General features: G+C 37.0%; 1 protein-coding gene across 1 annotated transcript; it reads right to left on the reverse strand.

The window, feature by feature from the left end:
* Positions 1–9,155: 9,155 nt before the first annotated feature.
* LOC127522787 (zinc finger protein 888-like) lies at positions 9,156–14,603 on the reverse strand. Its single transcript, XM_051913085.1, has 3 exons — positions 14,351–14,603; positions 11,791–12,351; positions 9,156–9,923 (listed from the first exon to the last, which is right to left on the reverse strand). The coding sequence occupies exons 1-3, from the start codon at positions 14,538–14,540 to the stop codon at positions 9,493–9,495; spliced, it is 1,182 nt and encodes a 393-aa protein (XP_051769045.1). The 5' UTR covers positions 14,541–14,603; the 3' UTR covers positions 9,156–9,492.
* Between the last annotated feature and the right edge of the window lie 318 nt (positions 14,604–14,921).

A 14,921-nucleotide genomic window follows, 5' to 3' on the forward strand; every position in this document is an offset into this window, starting at 1 on the left:
TATTGGTTGTTTTATGTTTTCCCAGGTTCAGCAGGCGTTGCAAGTCACAGGAACAGGAGGTTTTGAAGCAGGGTATCCAAGCCCCAGACACCCACATGGCAGGACCTGCAGAAGCTTCCTGCGGCTATACAGAAAGGACAAACTCTCTATTCAAGCAATTTGGCTGAGCCTCACCTTTTTATCCTGCCACCAAACACTGCTGGGGAGGCAAAACTCAAGGGGAGGTCGCAACCTCAGGCCATCTCCCAGCCTCCACCATCACGTCAAGGACTTCCTGTCATTGCACGTCCTATTGCACCAACACTACCCGTCTCTCTCCCTTTCATTTTACCATCTGTGCAGCTTCCTACAGTGATAGACGCATGCGCGCCATCCTCTACAGTGCCTGGTACCTCACAGGTGATGTTCTTCAACCTCCCATTACCTTCAGCTATGCCACCATCAGCTCAGACACAGATATCCAGTCAAGAGTGTTCCTTACTCCACTCAGCAATACAGAAAGAGAAAACAGGAGAGGGAGCACACTGGAACTGTCACAAGAAAATATGTGAGGAAGACAGATGTCATTCTTTGTAAAAAAAAAAGTGTTAAAAAAAATAAATAAATAAAAAAAAATAAGCCACCATCACATCTTCAGTACTTTGGTAACTGGTACTGCAAAGAGTCTGAGACTCAATCATATGGTGAATGGAGGGCTGTGCTGGAGGAACGAGGTTATAGGAGAAAAAAAAGCCAGGAAATGACAACCCTCCAACTTCATAAAATTGCTCTTTCAGCACATGTTATTTTTTGTTTACTCATTTAGTTAATTTTTGCATTATAGAGCAATTTACAGGTCTCCAACAATGACAGCTGCTTCTAAAATGTATAATAGTTCTCTAAAAAAATCTCTAAAATCTTGGCTAAAATCTTTTTTAAACATGTTTTTTCTTCACTGCTTGTTTCCTCTGCTGCATGCCTCTGTTGGGAAAATATTTCAGGTATAAATGTAATGTAATATATATATATATATATATAGTAAGTTTACCTTGTAATTTATGTGTTTTTTTTATTATTATTATTATTTAGGCTGTTATGTCAAAATTGCACTGCAAATGTTTGTTTTGGTTTATTTTATTTTTTTTAGGCTGTTTTGTCGAAATTGCACTACTGTGATAAATGTTTGTTTTGGTTTATTATTTTAGATTGTGTCAATTGCACTGCTGTTATAATTTTTTTTTTAAATTTTTTTTATTGACTTTAAAAATGTAAATAAAAATAAAAAAAGGGTTGTTAATCTTTGCCCTTACATTGTTTTTGGGCCTATTTGTATTCTCACAATATTTGTAGCTGTAAATACATTTTTTAAAAAAAGCCTTCCAGTATTACATAACTGTAAAACACACAATAAAAACAGGGACAGTCAGAATAAGGCAGAAAATATAATTTATAGTTTCTATACTGTAAAAAAAGTCAATTAGCACTGCGTTATTCATATATTTTATTATGAAAATGCACAAAGAAGATGGTTATTCTTGCAATCGTGTGTTTATTGTCTTCACCTTTTTTTTTATCAGTCAAAACATTTAGGCTTTTTTTATCCAGTGACCGCTGGATGCCTTTGTCCATATAAGGGATTTCCTGGGGCGTCACAAGTTAGTACTTTCACGAGTCCGTTTTGGGCTTTATGCAAGAGAATATGGAAGTAAAATAATGTCATATGTTTTTGAAATAAAAAGCTTGTTGAATTGCACTACTTGAAAAAATATGCATTGCATTAACTGTGCTTGTATTTTAATGCACTGTATTTTTAGGGCTTGCATTTTTGTGGGCTGAAATTCAACAAGGTTGTATATTTAAGCTGTGAATATTTCAATTCAAAACATTTTACACACATTTCAATGTTAAAAATTCAATAATCCATATTCACCTTTCAGATTTCACTTCCAAAATATTCATTCTGTTTAAAAATACAACCTATAATATTCAGCAGGCAATTTTCTGTCCATTTTATTTCGTGCCCACAAATTCAGTGTTTCAAATTTCAACATTTCACATCCAGGAACTGCAGGACAAGCAGTAGAGTACCTAGCATAGTCTCCATCTGCTGTTAGTCGACCTCACCAGCAGGTGGTGCAAGCGCATGTTGACGAAGAGCAGAGCGATGGGTAGCAAGAGTCATTCATTCATTAAAACGGATTTACATTAATGGAGCAAGCGGTAAGTGCATGTGTGATGATTGTCAGGGCCAGTATATATGCAGAAAAGCTGATAAAGACACAAAAGTTGTTTACATTTAATTCAGTGTCTTTACTGTTACTTTCCCTGCGTAGCCTACATGTAAGCAGCTTTCTCTACAGTGAACAAGATTATAACGTTAACAGTATAACTAACAGTAAACAAATATATAAAGACCTTATGCCTTTTCGGGTGGTGCTTAATAAACTGGTAAACTTTATATCCGTAAATCAGCTCTGATGAACTGAAATAAAGTGCTCTCACCTTCATTACTGCCGTATCCAGTATCACTCTGGAGGCTATAAGCTGGATCACGAACAGTTTACTGATCTATCGTTGAGTAACAAATTTTTAGCACAATCTCTGTTTTGTATTGTCCCTTTGTATTGACATTCGTTCACAAAGAAGTCCAGTGTGAAATGATTCGTGGAGACATAAACAAATTTCGGTAGAGTTGAGGGAGCATTTTCTTCGAAAACAAAATTAATCCACCTTGTCTTCAGCAGCTCAGATTTAGGGAGTAAATGGAGAGAGCTATGTGGATTAATCCATCTAGCTACAAAACACCTAAAATGCTTGGGAGACATTCTCGTCAGTGCAGCAATGGCGGACTATACAACTCGCTGTGAACTCACTCAGGGTGGTTCTATGTTAAAACGGCAGCATCTGTCAACATTCGTGGGTGGGGCCTGTGGCTAATGTGACGTCATATTGCCAGGGATCTGGAAACGGCTTGTTCCAAGACACTGCTTATGATTTATGGGGATTAAAAAAAAAGGAGTGGTTGGATTTTTATCATTATAGGGTGGTTGTGTACACACACTGCCAACACACATTTATGTCCAAACACCATGCAAAAGTGAATTTTGCATAATAGGTCCCCTTTAACTTTATATCGCGGCTGTGCTGCAGTACTGGGGTTTCCCTCACACGTCATACTCCAGGATTCCCCTGCCGTCGGGACATATAGAACGCTTAACTTATCTTTAAAGACTAAATACAGTGATATAAAAGACCGCCGAACTCGCACCTATACTATACTATATAGGCTACAGGCAAGCAGGTGGACTCAGAATATGGACGTAATGTGCAAAGTTTGACGCTAAGCGTTTCCCAGTGATTACTGGCATAAAGTTGTCTTGACATTGGATGGTCCATATTCACAAATTTAGTAAAATAAAATACCAAATACCTTAATTTTAAATGTATCAAAATAAACTACAAAATACAGCAGCCACACCATGTATCAAAATAAACTACTGTATTTTTGTATTTTAAAAATAAGTACTTTTACAAGGCAGCATGAAATTTCTTTGCAAACCTTCCATCAATTGGCCTATTTGATCTATCCCTTCACCATTACACTGACTCAGTTGATTAAGTAAACAATGTTTGATAGCAACAGCTTTTTTCTGCCCGAGTCATGCAATAAATCTGACATATGCAACCAGTTAAAGGCACAATATGTACGATTTTTAGATTAAAATATCCAAAAACCACTAGAACAAGTTATACATTTTGTTGACTTGTGTACTTACATTATCCAAAATGTATCCAAGAATGTTTAAATCCAGAGAAATAAGCAATTTTAAACAGAACACAGACCGTGTCCGTGCGCCACCTATCAATGACATCATAGCCGCATTACCCTCGATTTCCGGTTTTATTTTGTAGAAACCATGGAAACACCAAAGACGCATTAGTATATTATGTGTTTTATTAGACAGGTGAGCAACTGTTTGGATACATTCATAGACAGAAAACTAATCATTGCTATATAGCTCAACACAGTGAGTCTTATTGTTTGAATCTCTTTTTCTTGATTTACCGTGAGTACCATGTTTTACCGTGCCTAATATCGATTTAGCTTACTGCAGTGTGCAACAAATGTCTCATAGTAGCCGTCGAGCAAATGCACAGAGTAACATTATGACAATGTTCAATACACAAATACACTATATTGCCAAAAGTATTGGGACACCCCTCCAAATCATTGAATTCAGGTGTTCCAATCACTTCTATGGCCACAGGTGTATAAAATCAAGCACCTAGGCATGCAGACCGCTTCTACAAACATTTGTGAAAGAATGGGTCACTCTCAGGAGCTCAGTGAATTCAAGCGTGGTACCGTGATAGGTTGCCACCTGTGCAGTAAGTCTATTTGTGAAATTTCCTCACTAGTAAATATTCCAGTCAACTGTTAGTGGTATCATAACAAAGTGGAAGCAATTGGGAACAACAGCAACTCAGCCACGAAGTGGTAGGCCACCTAAAATCACAGAGCGAGGTCAGTGCATGCTGAAGCGCACAGTGCGCAGAAGTCGCCAACTTTCTGCAGAGTCAATAGCTACAGACCTCCAAACTTCGTGTGGCCTTCAGATTAGCTCAAGAACAGTGCGTAGAGAGCTTCATCGAATGGGTTTCCATGGCCGAGCAGCTGCATCCAAGCCTTACAACACCAAGTGCAATGCAAAGTGTCGGATGCAGTGGTGTAAATCATGCTGCCACTGGACTCTAGAGCAGTGAAGAATCACACATCTCTGTCTGCCAATCCGATGGACGAGTCTGGGTTTGGCGGTTGCCAGGAGAACGGTACTTGCCTGACTGCATTGTACAAAGTGTAAAGTTTGGTGGAGGGGGGATTATGGTGTGGGGTTATTTTTCAGGGGTTGGGCTTGGCCCCTTAGTTCCAGTGAAAGGAACTCTTAAAGGGATAGTTCACCCAAAAATGAAAATTTGATGTTTATCTGCTTACCCCCAGGGTATCCAAGATGTAGGTGACTTTGTTTCTTCAGTAAAACACAAATGATGATTTTTAACTTCAACCGTTGCCGTCTGTCAGTCGTATAATGCATTTCAATGGCAACACAATCTTAAGAGTCAAAAAAACATGCACAGACATATCCAAATTAATCCCTGCGGCTCGTGATGACACATTGATGTCCTAAGACACGAAACGATCGGTTTGTGCGAGAAACCGAACAGTATTTATATCATTTTGTCTAGCGTCTTGTCTTATTAATAAACTATATTGATTAATAAGACGAACGACACAGTACTCGTGTAGCATCACAAGGGAACGTACTCGGTTACTAACGTAACCTTGGTTCCCTTAGATACGGAACGAGTACTGCGTTTCTTGCCATGCTACGCGCTTGAGACACCTCATGCCGTCGCTTTAGTCGAATATAATCGATTTGCCATGGTGAGACGACCGCTTATATAGCCCAAGTCCCCGCCCCTTTTGTTGGGCTCGAGCGGGCTCGCTCACCATTGGCTCGCGCGTTCCGCACCATCATTGGTTCGTTTTCATAAACTTTACGAACCAATGCACGAGCAGTTCACACTGCATGATTGTATAAAGGCTTCAGAATTGGAGAAAAATGAGTTTTCCCCATAGCGTCTTGTCTTATTAATAAACTATATTGAATAATAAGACGAACAACGCACTAATCGTTCCGTATCTAAGGGAACTGAGGTTACGTTAGTAACCGAGTACGTTCTAGCATATACTTCTTAGTAACGAAAACACACAGCTTCACTATTAGTAGAGAGACGCTCCCAGGTAGAATTAATTCACATGCAATCACTCTCTCACTAATGCATTCATATACAGTAAATATAATCTTTACTGTGCTACTTCATCTGTATCTGATTCAGAACGAGCAGAAATCTGTGAGAAATATAACGACCCAAAGACAAAAGAACTGATAAAATAAACGTATGTAGGAGAAACAGGCTTGTGGGAAGCGCTGTCATATGCCATAGCTGTGCACAAGGCACCCCGCGTTCCAGTCTCAGCTCGAGGTTGTTCACACAGAATGCATTTTTGCTTTCAAAAACGTGAAACACGGGCAGCAGAATAGGAAAAAAAAAAAGCAAGGTCTCGAGATGCGTTTTTTAAAAGTTGAACTGATTTTAACTTGAGCGCCACGTTTTTAGAACATCATGTGTGTCATGTGCGAGATGCTACAAAAGACGCAAGACACGAGCGCAATGGTCATATACACGTCCATCTAGCGCGTATTTACATAGAAAAACAATGGAAAAGTTACGCATTGGAATGGAAAAAAGGCCCATTATTTGTTCAATAATGACATCATCATCGACTAGTCAACGTCGACTTTAAAAAATCTGAAGTCGTTCAGCCCCTAATAGTACATATTACTATATTCTAAATGAGATTTCAAATGCAGTTTAGCTCCTTTCATTTGGCTGAATTAACAAAATTGTATTAAATTGACACTGTATACTTGGGGAGCTGGAAAGTTTGTATCTTTCTGACTGTAATTGTGCATATATGGTGATTTTATAAATCGTGTACGTTTTTGAAGTGTTGATCACTGTAGCTAATCACAGACATATCTGTTGAGCACGTGAACACAATGGCCAATCAGAGGTGTTTAAGAATCAGCTCAACAGTGCTCAAAATGCTTTTTTAAAGTGCTTTCACTTCAGCAATAATCTGCGATGTGACTTATTTAAAAAGAGACCAACCTAAGGTCTGTATTCCAAAGCATTCGTGAATTACAAGCATTTAAAGGAGTAGTTCACCCAAAATGAAATTTCTGTCATTAATTACTCACCCTCATGTCATTCCTACACCGTAAGACCTTCGTTCATCTTCGGAACACAAATGAAGATATTTTTGATTAAATCCATGTAACGACTAAGACAAATCAGACACAATTAGTTGTTATAGTTAACCAATAATGGTCTGTCCCCCATCCCCCGAGAAGTTCTCAGTTACAAGTTTTATTGCGCTAAAGAATGTTGGTTGCCACATGGAAGAGCAGAGAAAAGCAGAGACAAAGAGACACACAGAAAACCTGCATCTTTCCCACAGAAAACAGACTTTCCTGCATTAATTTATAGACAGACTGTTCTATAAACTAACATGCAAATCCCCAGGAAATGGTATCCATTATTACTGTTTGTTGTACTGTACTCAGTAGTGTATTCACATGTTTTATAATACATTTAAGATAACCTCAATTATGCCATGTTTAGTGTCTATGGGTTCGTATCGAGAAGATTTAAATGCTTGTGTATGCGATATGTCGATACCTCATGCAACACATTAGTATTACAAGAATCTTTAATAGTTCTTCTTCAAAAACTCAGCCAGTTAATCTTGCTCGGTCGTAAAAACCCTGACAGGAGGCGTGTTGGCGCCCGGAAATATAACATCTTCATTGGTCAGGTCAACCCTAAGAGGTGTGACTTTGACCAGAGGTTAAAAGCCAGTGCACAACGCCCCTTTCTCTCTCCTTCTTGCTTCTTGGACGACTGAAGAGACCCCCTTTTGTTCCAGGCCTCTTCAGGCCAAGGCCTGTGGGCCTGGAAGGCCTGCAACCCAGCCATGTGCTCATCTATGAGAGAGAGAAAGAAGTCTTTCCCCACTAAGAGTCAAATTAACAGCTTAAGCTGTTTCATACTACTTCATCCAACGCAGAAGATACTGACTACAACTTTGGACCGAATTATCAAGGACTCCTCAGCCTGCAAATCCGATGCTCCTTGACCTAAAGGCATCTTGCAAGTATCGTACATTTGAACACTAAACAGCGATTTAGTATTAATTTGTAAACCACCTGTGTCAGCAAAGGTGTTTTATTACTGAGGAGACTGATGATCCTTTTCCAGATTGTCTTTGACTTTTTCCCATAGCTCCATTTCCGGTCCCACTTCCGGTTCAACTCTATCATTGCTAATTTTTACCTACGTATATGTGTGAGACCTCCGTGTATGTTATGTGTTTGTTAGTTTAGTTATGTGTTTGTGAGATAGTTAATAAAGATTGTGCACAATACAGGTTTGGTTCTGACTCCGTCTGCTAATAAATTGCCTCTTAAATGATTTAGATCTTGACTACATGCTCTGAGTAGTACTGTACAATAAGAATGTTGGTTTTCCATAACCTGGAAATGAACATTTCTTAGAATTAATAAACAATTAACACTGAGTGTTCACTGGCCGAACAGGTTAATTGATTGTAATATTAATTTTAATGTAGCTACATCAAGTTAATCTGATTAACTGATTCACATATTCATAATTATAATTAATAATCATGAGTTATGAATAATTATTAATATTTTCCCTTTGAGTTAATTCTCTACACCAAGTTTTTTTTAAATTTTTTATCCCCCATAGAAAGCAACATAATTACCGTCATTCAAGGTCCAGAAAAATAGTAAAGACATTGTTAAAATAGTAAACGTGACTACCTTAATGTTATGAAGCGACAAGAATACTTTTTGTCCGTTTTGGAACGTCATGAAGGTGGGTACTTAATGACAGAAATTTCATTTTTGGGTGAACCAATTGGACAGTGCATTTTTATGTCAATGCTCAAAAAAGAGGCTGACAGTTGAGGGGCTGCCTTCCTTAGCTCACATATCTGGCCACCCCTGCAACTTCTGTACCAGGACTTTTTTCACTGGCTGGCAACATTGTCCAAAAGAAGAGGGCATGTCATGGCCATTGTAGCCTAGGTGATAGGCCTTATGTTCAATAATAAATAATAATAAAAGCTAATTTTGTAATGTCTATTCAGTGCTCGTCTAACACAATAATGACCTTAAATAATCTTTTCAGAGGTAATTTCACAGCCAATATTCATGTGCGAATAATTAGACTAAAATTTTTAATCCATTGACAGCCCTCTACATGTAAATAATCTTAAATGTCTCCTTGTACATTGCTACATCCTTGTTATGGTGGAGCCATTGCATACACATTACATCTGCACTTTACTAGAGCAGTGCTTCTTAAATCTGTCCTCGGGACCCCCGCTTGTTACTAAGCAGTCATACAAGTCAAACAAACTGGACTTTGGGGGTCAGACTTGCTTGGACATGGTTCAGATCTCCTATTGTGAGTACAACCTAAATAAGTTGCCTTTGGTTTGCTTGTTGCTGGAATAATGACAAATATTAATGTATAATGTTTAATGAAGCATTAACAAGAACTGCACAATGAATACCTAAGAAATTTAATATATCAGTACTTCAAAAAATTGTTTTGTAAAGCTGTTTTGAAACCATGTACATTGTGTAAAATGCTGTAAAAAATATTAAATAAAATGTAATCAAAATGGCTTTTTAAAAATGACAGACATGAGATTTAGGATTTAGGAGTATGTGCATCTATAAAACCTAAGATAAATGTCTCTGTGTAACATAATTAGAAATGTACATCTGCATTTCAAAATTAACAGTACTATTTTAATTTCTTTGCCCAAGAGGTGATAACAAGAGACAATTTACAGGTTTAGGCTTTTTCCTTTAATAACAGTGACATGTCTCCTTCATGGTGCTTGATTATATGTGATCTTGCCTGATTCCACTGAACAAACCACTTTCCACATTTATCGCAGCCAAATGGTTTTTCACCGGTGTGAATTCTTAAATGCTCTGCAAGATGCCAGCTCTTATAGAATCTTCTGCCACAAAACTTACATGGGTAGTTTCGATCACCTTGGTGTAAAAACATGTGGTTTTTCATGGTCTTGTGACGTTTGAATGGCCTATCACATATCTTACAATAGAAAGGATATTTCCCAGGGCCCTGATCAGAAAGACTTAATTTAGTAGAGGTTCGTGGGTTTGTATCCACATTTACACTGTCTGGCTGCAGAATTATTTCCACATGGGAGAGCTGTGAGTCCAGTGGTTCTTCAGACCAATCCTCTGCTCTCCTTTCTGTAGGGAAATAAATGGTATTGTAATTAAGTCTACAAATATGATAATCAGTTAAAAGCTAGTGCTGTCAAACGTGCTATAAAACCCCCCCCCAAAAAAAACACATTTTTAAAGTTTTTAATATATTTTTATATTCTAATAGTTTCACATTGAATCTCCAAAATAATGTAGAAACAACATAAAGACAGTATATTTTAAATATTTGTTTAAAGGGTTAGTTCACCCAAAAATGAAAATTATTGATTTACTCACCCTCAAGCCATCCTAGGTGTATATGACTATCTTCTTTCAGACGAACACAATCTGAGATATTTTTAAAAATATCCTTAGTCCTCCAAGGTTTATAATGGTTGTGAATGGGGGCCCGCATTTAAAAAAAAAAAAAATGCATCCATCTATAATCAAAGTAATTCATACGGCTCCAGTGGGTTAATAAAGGCCTTTTGAAGCGAAGCAATGCGTTTTTGTAAGAAAAATATCCATATCTAAAAGTTTATAAATTCTAATAACTAGCTTCCGGCGGATGACCGTACGCATACTGTGCAAGTCAATTTGGGCGGAAGAGCAACCTTTGACCCGAACGCAATGATGAACACCGGTCATGAATTAAAACACCGGTCGCAAAATTAAAACACCGGTCAAGAATTAGAAGTCTAAAACAAGAAATTTTAAAATAAAATTTCGGAGGATTTTGATATAAGAGAAGAGGAGCTTGAGTTTGTTGCACAGCCCTATTTGTTTGAACCGCGAGAGAAGTCTAAGCTTACGATACTCCTACATCCTACATCCTGCGTCATACATCGTGTCACGGGTTACTCATTTGGCACAAGTCGAGTTGTGCAGTATGCTTACAGTCATCCGCCGGAAGCTAGTTATTTGAATTTATAATGTTTTAAATATGGATATTTTTCTTTAAAAAAAAAAAAAAAAAAAATGCATCGCTTCACTTCAAAAGGCCTTTATTAACCCACTGGAGCCATATGGATTACTTTGATTATGGATGGATGCATTTTTTTTTTTTTTTTTTCAAAATGTGGGCCCTCATTCACTACATTATAAACCTTGGAGGACTAAGGATATTTTTTAAATATATCTCCGATTGTATTGGTCTGAAAGGAGTCATATACACCTTGAGGGTGAGTAAATCATGGGATAATTTTCATTTTTGGGTGAACTATCCCTTTAATGGCATCTTTTTTTTACTAAGTACTATGAATGAAGGCCAGTATAACTGATACCAGTACTGATACTAATATCTCTATTAAATAGTTTTTTTTCCCTAAATTTTCAGTTGCCCCTCACTGCGGAACACACGAGATCCAGGGGGGCAGAGACGGGTAGGTTAAGGGATATGTAAAGTGGGAGGTGATGGATCCAGATCCAGGGCTTGGAGATGGGTAGGTTTAGATCTAGGGGGCGGAGATGGGTAGGTTTAGGGATATGTAAAGTGGGAGGAGTTGGATCTAGATCCAACCCCGCCCCCTGTGTTCTGCAGTGAGGACCATTTTAACCATTAATTATAGCCATTCAACATTACAGTATAATTGAAAGCTATCATTTTTTATATGTCAAGTGCAGTGAGTACTTTTCAGTTTGTCTTTTGTTTTTTGATTAACATTAATGACAGACAGCAGCGGGTTTATTACACTAAAAAAAAATATAATGCTGGGTTGAGCCTGTTGGCTCCCCAACCGGTGGTTTACTACAGCAACCCAACTGTTGGGTTACACAGAGCGAGTTAAATATTATTTATTTCTTCTTTTTTTTTTTTTTCTTTTTTTTTGATGATGATTAAGAATTAAGTCTAGCAAACAGTCTCAAGGTGCCATTTGACAAAATTTGATTTAGCAGCTGTAGTGGTAATCACCTGTATGAAGTCTCTCATGTTCTTTCAAGTGGAATTTCGATTTAAAACGACTCCCACTTGAACCACAGCAGAAAGAGGTCTCATTCTGGTGCACTAAAGAGTGTCTCTGCAAACGTCCTTTAGTGCTGAAAGTTTTTCTGCAAATCTTGCAAATGAATGTGTTTTGATGATTTTGAATTGCCTTTTGTGACATCTCATCAGAACTTTCAATGTGAAGTTGAAGAGAGGGCGGATCTTGTTCAGGTGCTGGAAGTTCAACATGACAATCATTGCCATTTTGCACTGCAGAGTATGAATGATCAGCCTGATTATCACACAGCTCTGACTTAACTGTGATTGATGATTGTGTATCTGTACCACCACTATTTTCATTCTTCGACACCAGAAGTGAGAGACAGTGAGAGGGTTCCTGCCATTTAAAACCTTCAGAAAGGGGAGAAGTATTGGTAGAAATTTGTCTCAAAGGCTCATGGGACATCACAGTGGCAACCTCCATCTTTACTTGGATTTCTGAGAGTTCTGAGCCCAATGGACCTTGCAGACCTCCATCTCTCTGAGTATCTGTGTGACATGAAGCACAGAATTAGTTTTTACTTGTAAGACAGGGAAACACAAAATAACAATGCTCAAGTCAATTCAAAACGCCACTCACCACCTATTTCACTTTGGTAAAGGCTGGAATACACTACACAGATTTTCAGATTTTTGCCCCGATTTACAGTCTGGAGTCAACGCTAATTGTCAAAGGTAATAGCCAGTTTGCAGAGTTTGGGAAGTCAAAGTTGATGCATTTCAAATAAAACTGAAAAGTGTATAATGAACACAACTTCTGATTTTTTTTTTTTTTTAATTTAGATTATGAATTTTATCCAGTCAGAGGACAACAATCATGTTTTATATTTTGAGAGCTGATTTTAGACCACATATTGCTTACCTTTGTCATGCGTCTCCTAGCAAAACACATACAAAATAAATAAATAAATAAATAAGTCCACCTTCAGGTTGTGGCACACGTGTCTTTTGCTGTGAAATTTTAATGAAGTAAATGTAAGAATAACTTTTATATTGTTATTAGAATGGACCCTTAATTTCCAGGGTTCTCAGAAGTTGTCGTAATTGGGTAAACCTCTTTATTGAGAGACTGATTATGTTGGAATTAAAGATGTCAAATTTGTTGTGAATTAGAAATGCCTTAACAGCTGTGTTGGTTTGTTTTTGTCATTGATTGCCAAGGTAATATAACACAAAAGATAGCATTATAAATGTGTATAAAAATGAAATTATGAAAAACTTCACTAGATTTGCGATGCTGATTAACTGTGGAAATGAGTCATCCTAGTCTGTGAAAAGGGTTCATTTCAAGATGAACATTTACTGGATTGAAACAACTTTTTTTTTAGTTTACTAGATTAGCATTTTTTTAATCAACTTAGAATAGAGCTGCGCGATTAATTGTTAAAAGATTGCGATCTCGATTCAAACACCCACACAATCTCATTCCTAATAACCAGGATTGGGGTATATTAAATCTTTGACAAGTACTATGACAGCGGAACATTCAAATCTGTGGTGGTGCTGCCACTGACCCAGAGAGAGCAGTTGTCATGTTTAGGTATAAAACAGCTTAACAAACAATCTTTTCATCCACACAGTATCATTATTTCTGTTACACAAGTTCAAATTATCAGAGAAGTAAGGGGATAAAAGTTTATTAAAAGTCTGGTTATAAACACTGATGTCTACAGTAGAGATCAAAATAGAGCAGATCCCCTTTTCGAAGTAATTGTAAATGACATGTTATTTTGTTTAGTTGACTATTCAGAATTGTGGGAGAATCATAAAAAAAAAAAAAAATAATAATAATAAAAAAAAAAAAAATCATGATTCACAATGTATCCAGAATCATGCAGCTCTGGTAAGGTGCATCAAATATGATGCAACCGGTATTTGAGGATTGTTTATTTGTACATTTTTCAATCATTACACTGCATTGCACATTGTATTGAATTGAATTTTTAAAAATACCTTTGATCAAAATAACATCTTACTAAGACATACTGGGAGATATAGACTGAACGCTGATATATGCATTTAGTCTGTTATACTGTTATAAAAATCTATTTCATTGCAAGTTATAATATTCTTAACTTTTGGCCACATAACCAACAACATCTGCACAAAAATTGCATATTTTTGCTCAGTTTGGGTGTGTGAGTGTGTATATATATATATATATAGAGAGAGAGAGAGAGAGAGAATGTCAGGCTTTACAGGGTTAAAAAAAAAAAAAAAAAAAATTAAGAATGGCCATTTAAATACAATATATCATCATTAATGGCATCCATTATAATACGAGTAAAGTGAGAACAACACATTTGAGATTTTGCGTTGAGTAATAGGCTATACAGCGTGTACTGACTGACTGTCATAACATGAAGGTTACCTAAAACAAGGTACTTCAGATAATTCCATAGCACTACCATTGATCATAACCAAAAAGCATGGTATTCCTATTGACCATGTCAAAATAAAAATAGTTTATAGTGAATGTTTTACTGACCATGGCGTGTTTCTGCACAAACGCCGTTTCGATTGTGAGTCAGTCTGCTCTTGAGACAACAGTTCTCCTGCTTTAGACGCTCTATCTCCTGCTCATATTCAATTATATTGTCTTTGACAGCGTCAAATATTTCTTCGGCTACTGCTGCCATGCGTTTCACCAAAATAGAATGAATAGATGCCAGTCCCATCTTGATTATTTTGTTATAAAATCTCTCTTCCGTTTTTTCTTCTTCTTCTTTTATGCCTAACGGAGATTACCATTACCAATAGCGCCACCTTCCGAAATCTTATTTTGTCAAGTGAAAGAGGTACTTCGAGATACATAATGAAAAAATCATAATAAATAAATAAACAAAGTTAATGAATCTTAAATAAAAGAAGAATAAGCTTTATTTATTCTATGCAATCAAAATGATATGCTCTCTCTGGGTCAGTGGCAGCGCCAACGCAGATTTGAATGTTCTGTTGTCATACCCAACATGACAACAGAACATTTTTTTTTTTTTTTTAATGTATGGATAATCCAGTAAACTAAAAAAAAGTTGCTTCAGTCTAATAAATGTTCATTC

This window comes from Ctenopharyngodon idella, chromosome 11, assembly GCF_019924925.1.
Source record: "Ctenopharyngodon idella isolate HZGC_01 chromosome 11, HZGC01, whole genome shotgun sequence".
Lineage (NCBI taxonomy): Eukaryota > Metazoa > Chordata > Actinopteri > Cypriniformes > Xenocyprididae > Ctenopharyngodon > Ctenopharyngodon idella.

What these genes read in the sequence shown, in the direction of transcription:
- LOC127522787 (XM_051913085.1), bottom strand. Translation starts at nt 14,540, where the DNA reads ATGGGACTGGCATCTATTCATTCTATTTTGGTGAAACGCATGGCAGCA. An exon ending in TTGTGCAGAAACACGCCATG is followed by an intron (nt 12,352 to 14,350) that starts GTCAGTAAAACA and finishes CATGTCACACAG; the next exon opens with ATACTCAGAGAGATGGAGGT. An exon ending in ACATGAGAGACTTCATACAG is followed by an intron (nt 9,924 to 11,790) that starts GTGATTACCACT and finishes ATTTCCCTACAG; the next exon opens with AAAGGAGAGCAGAGGATTGG.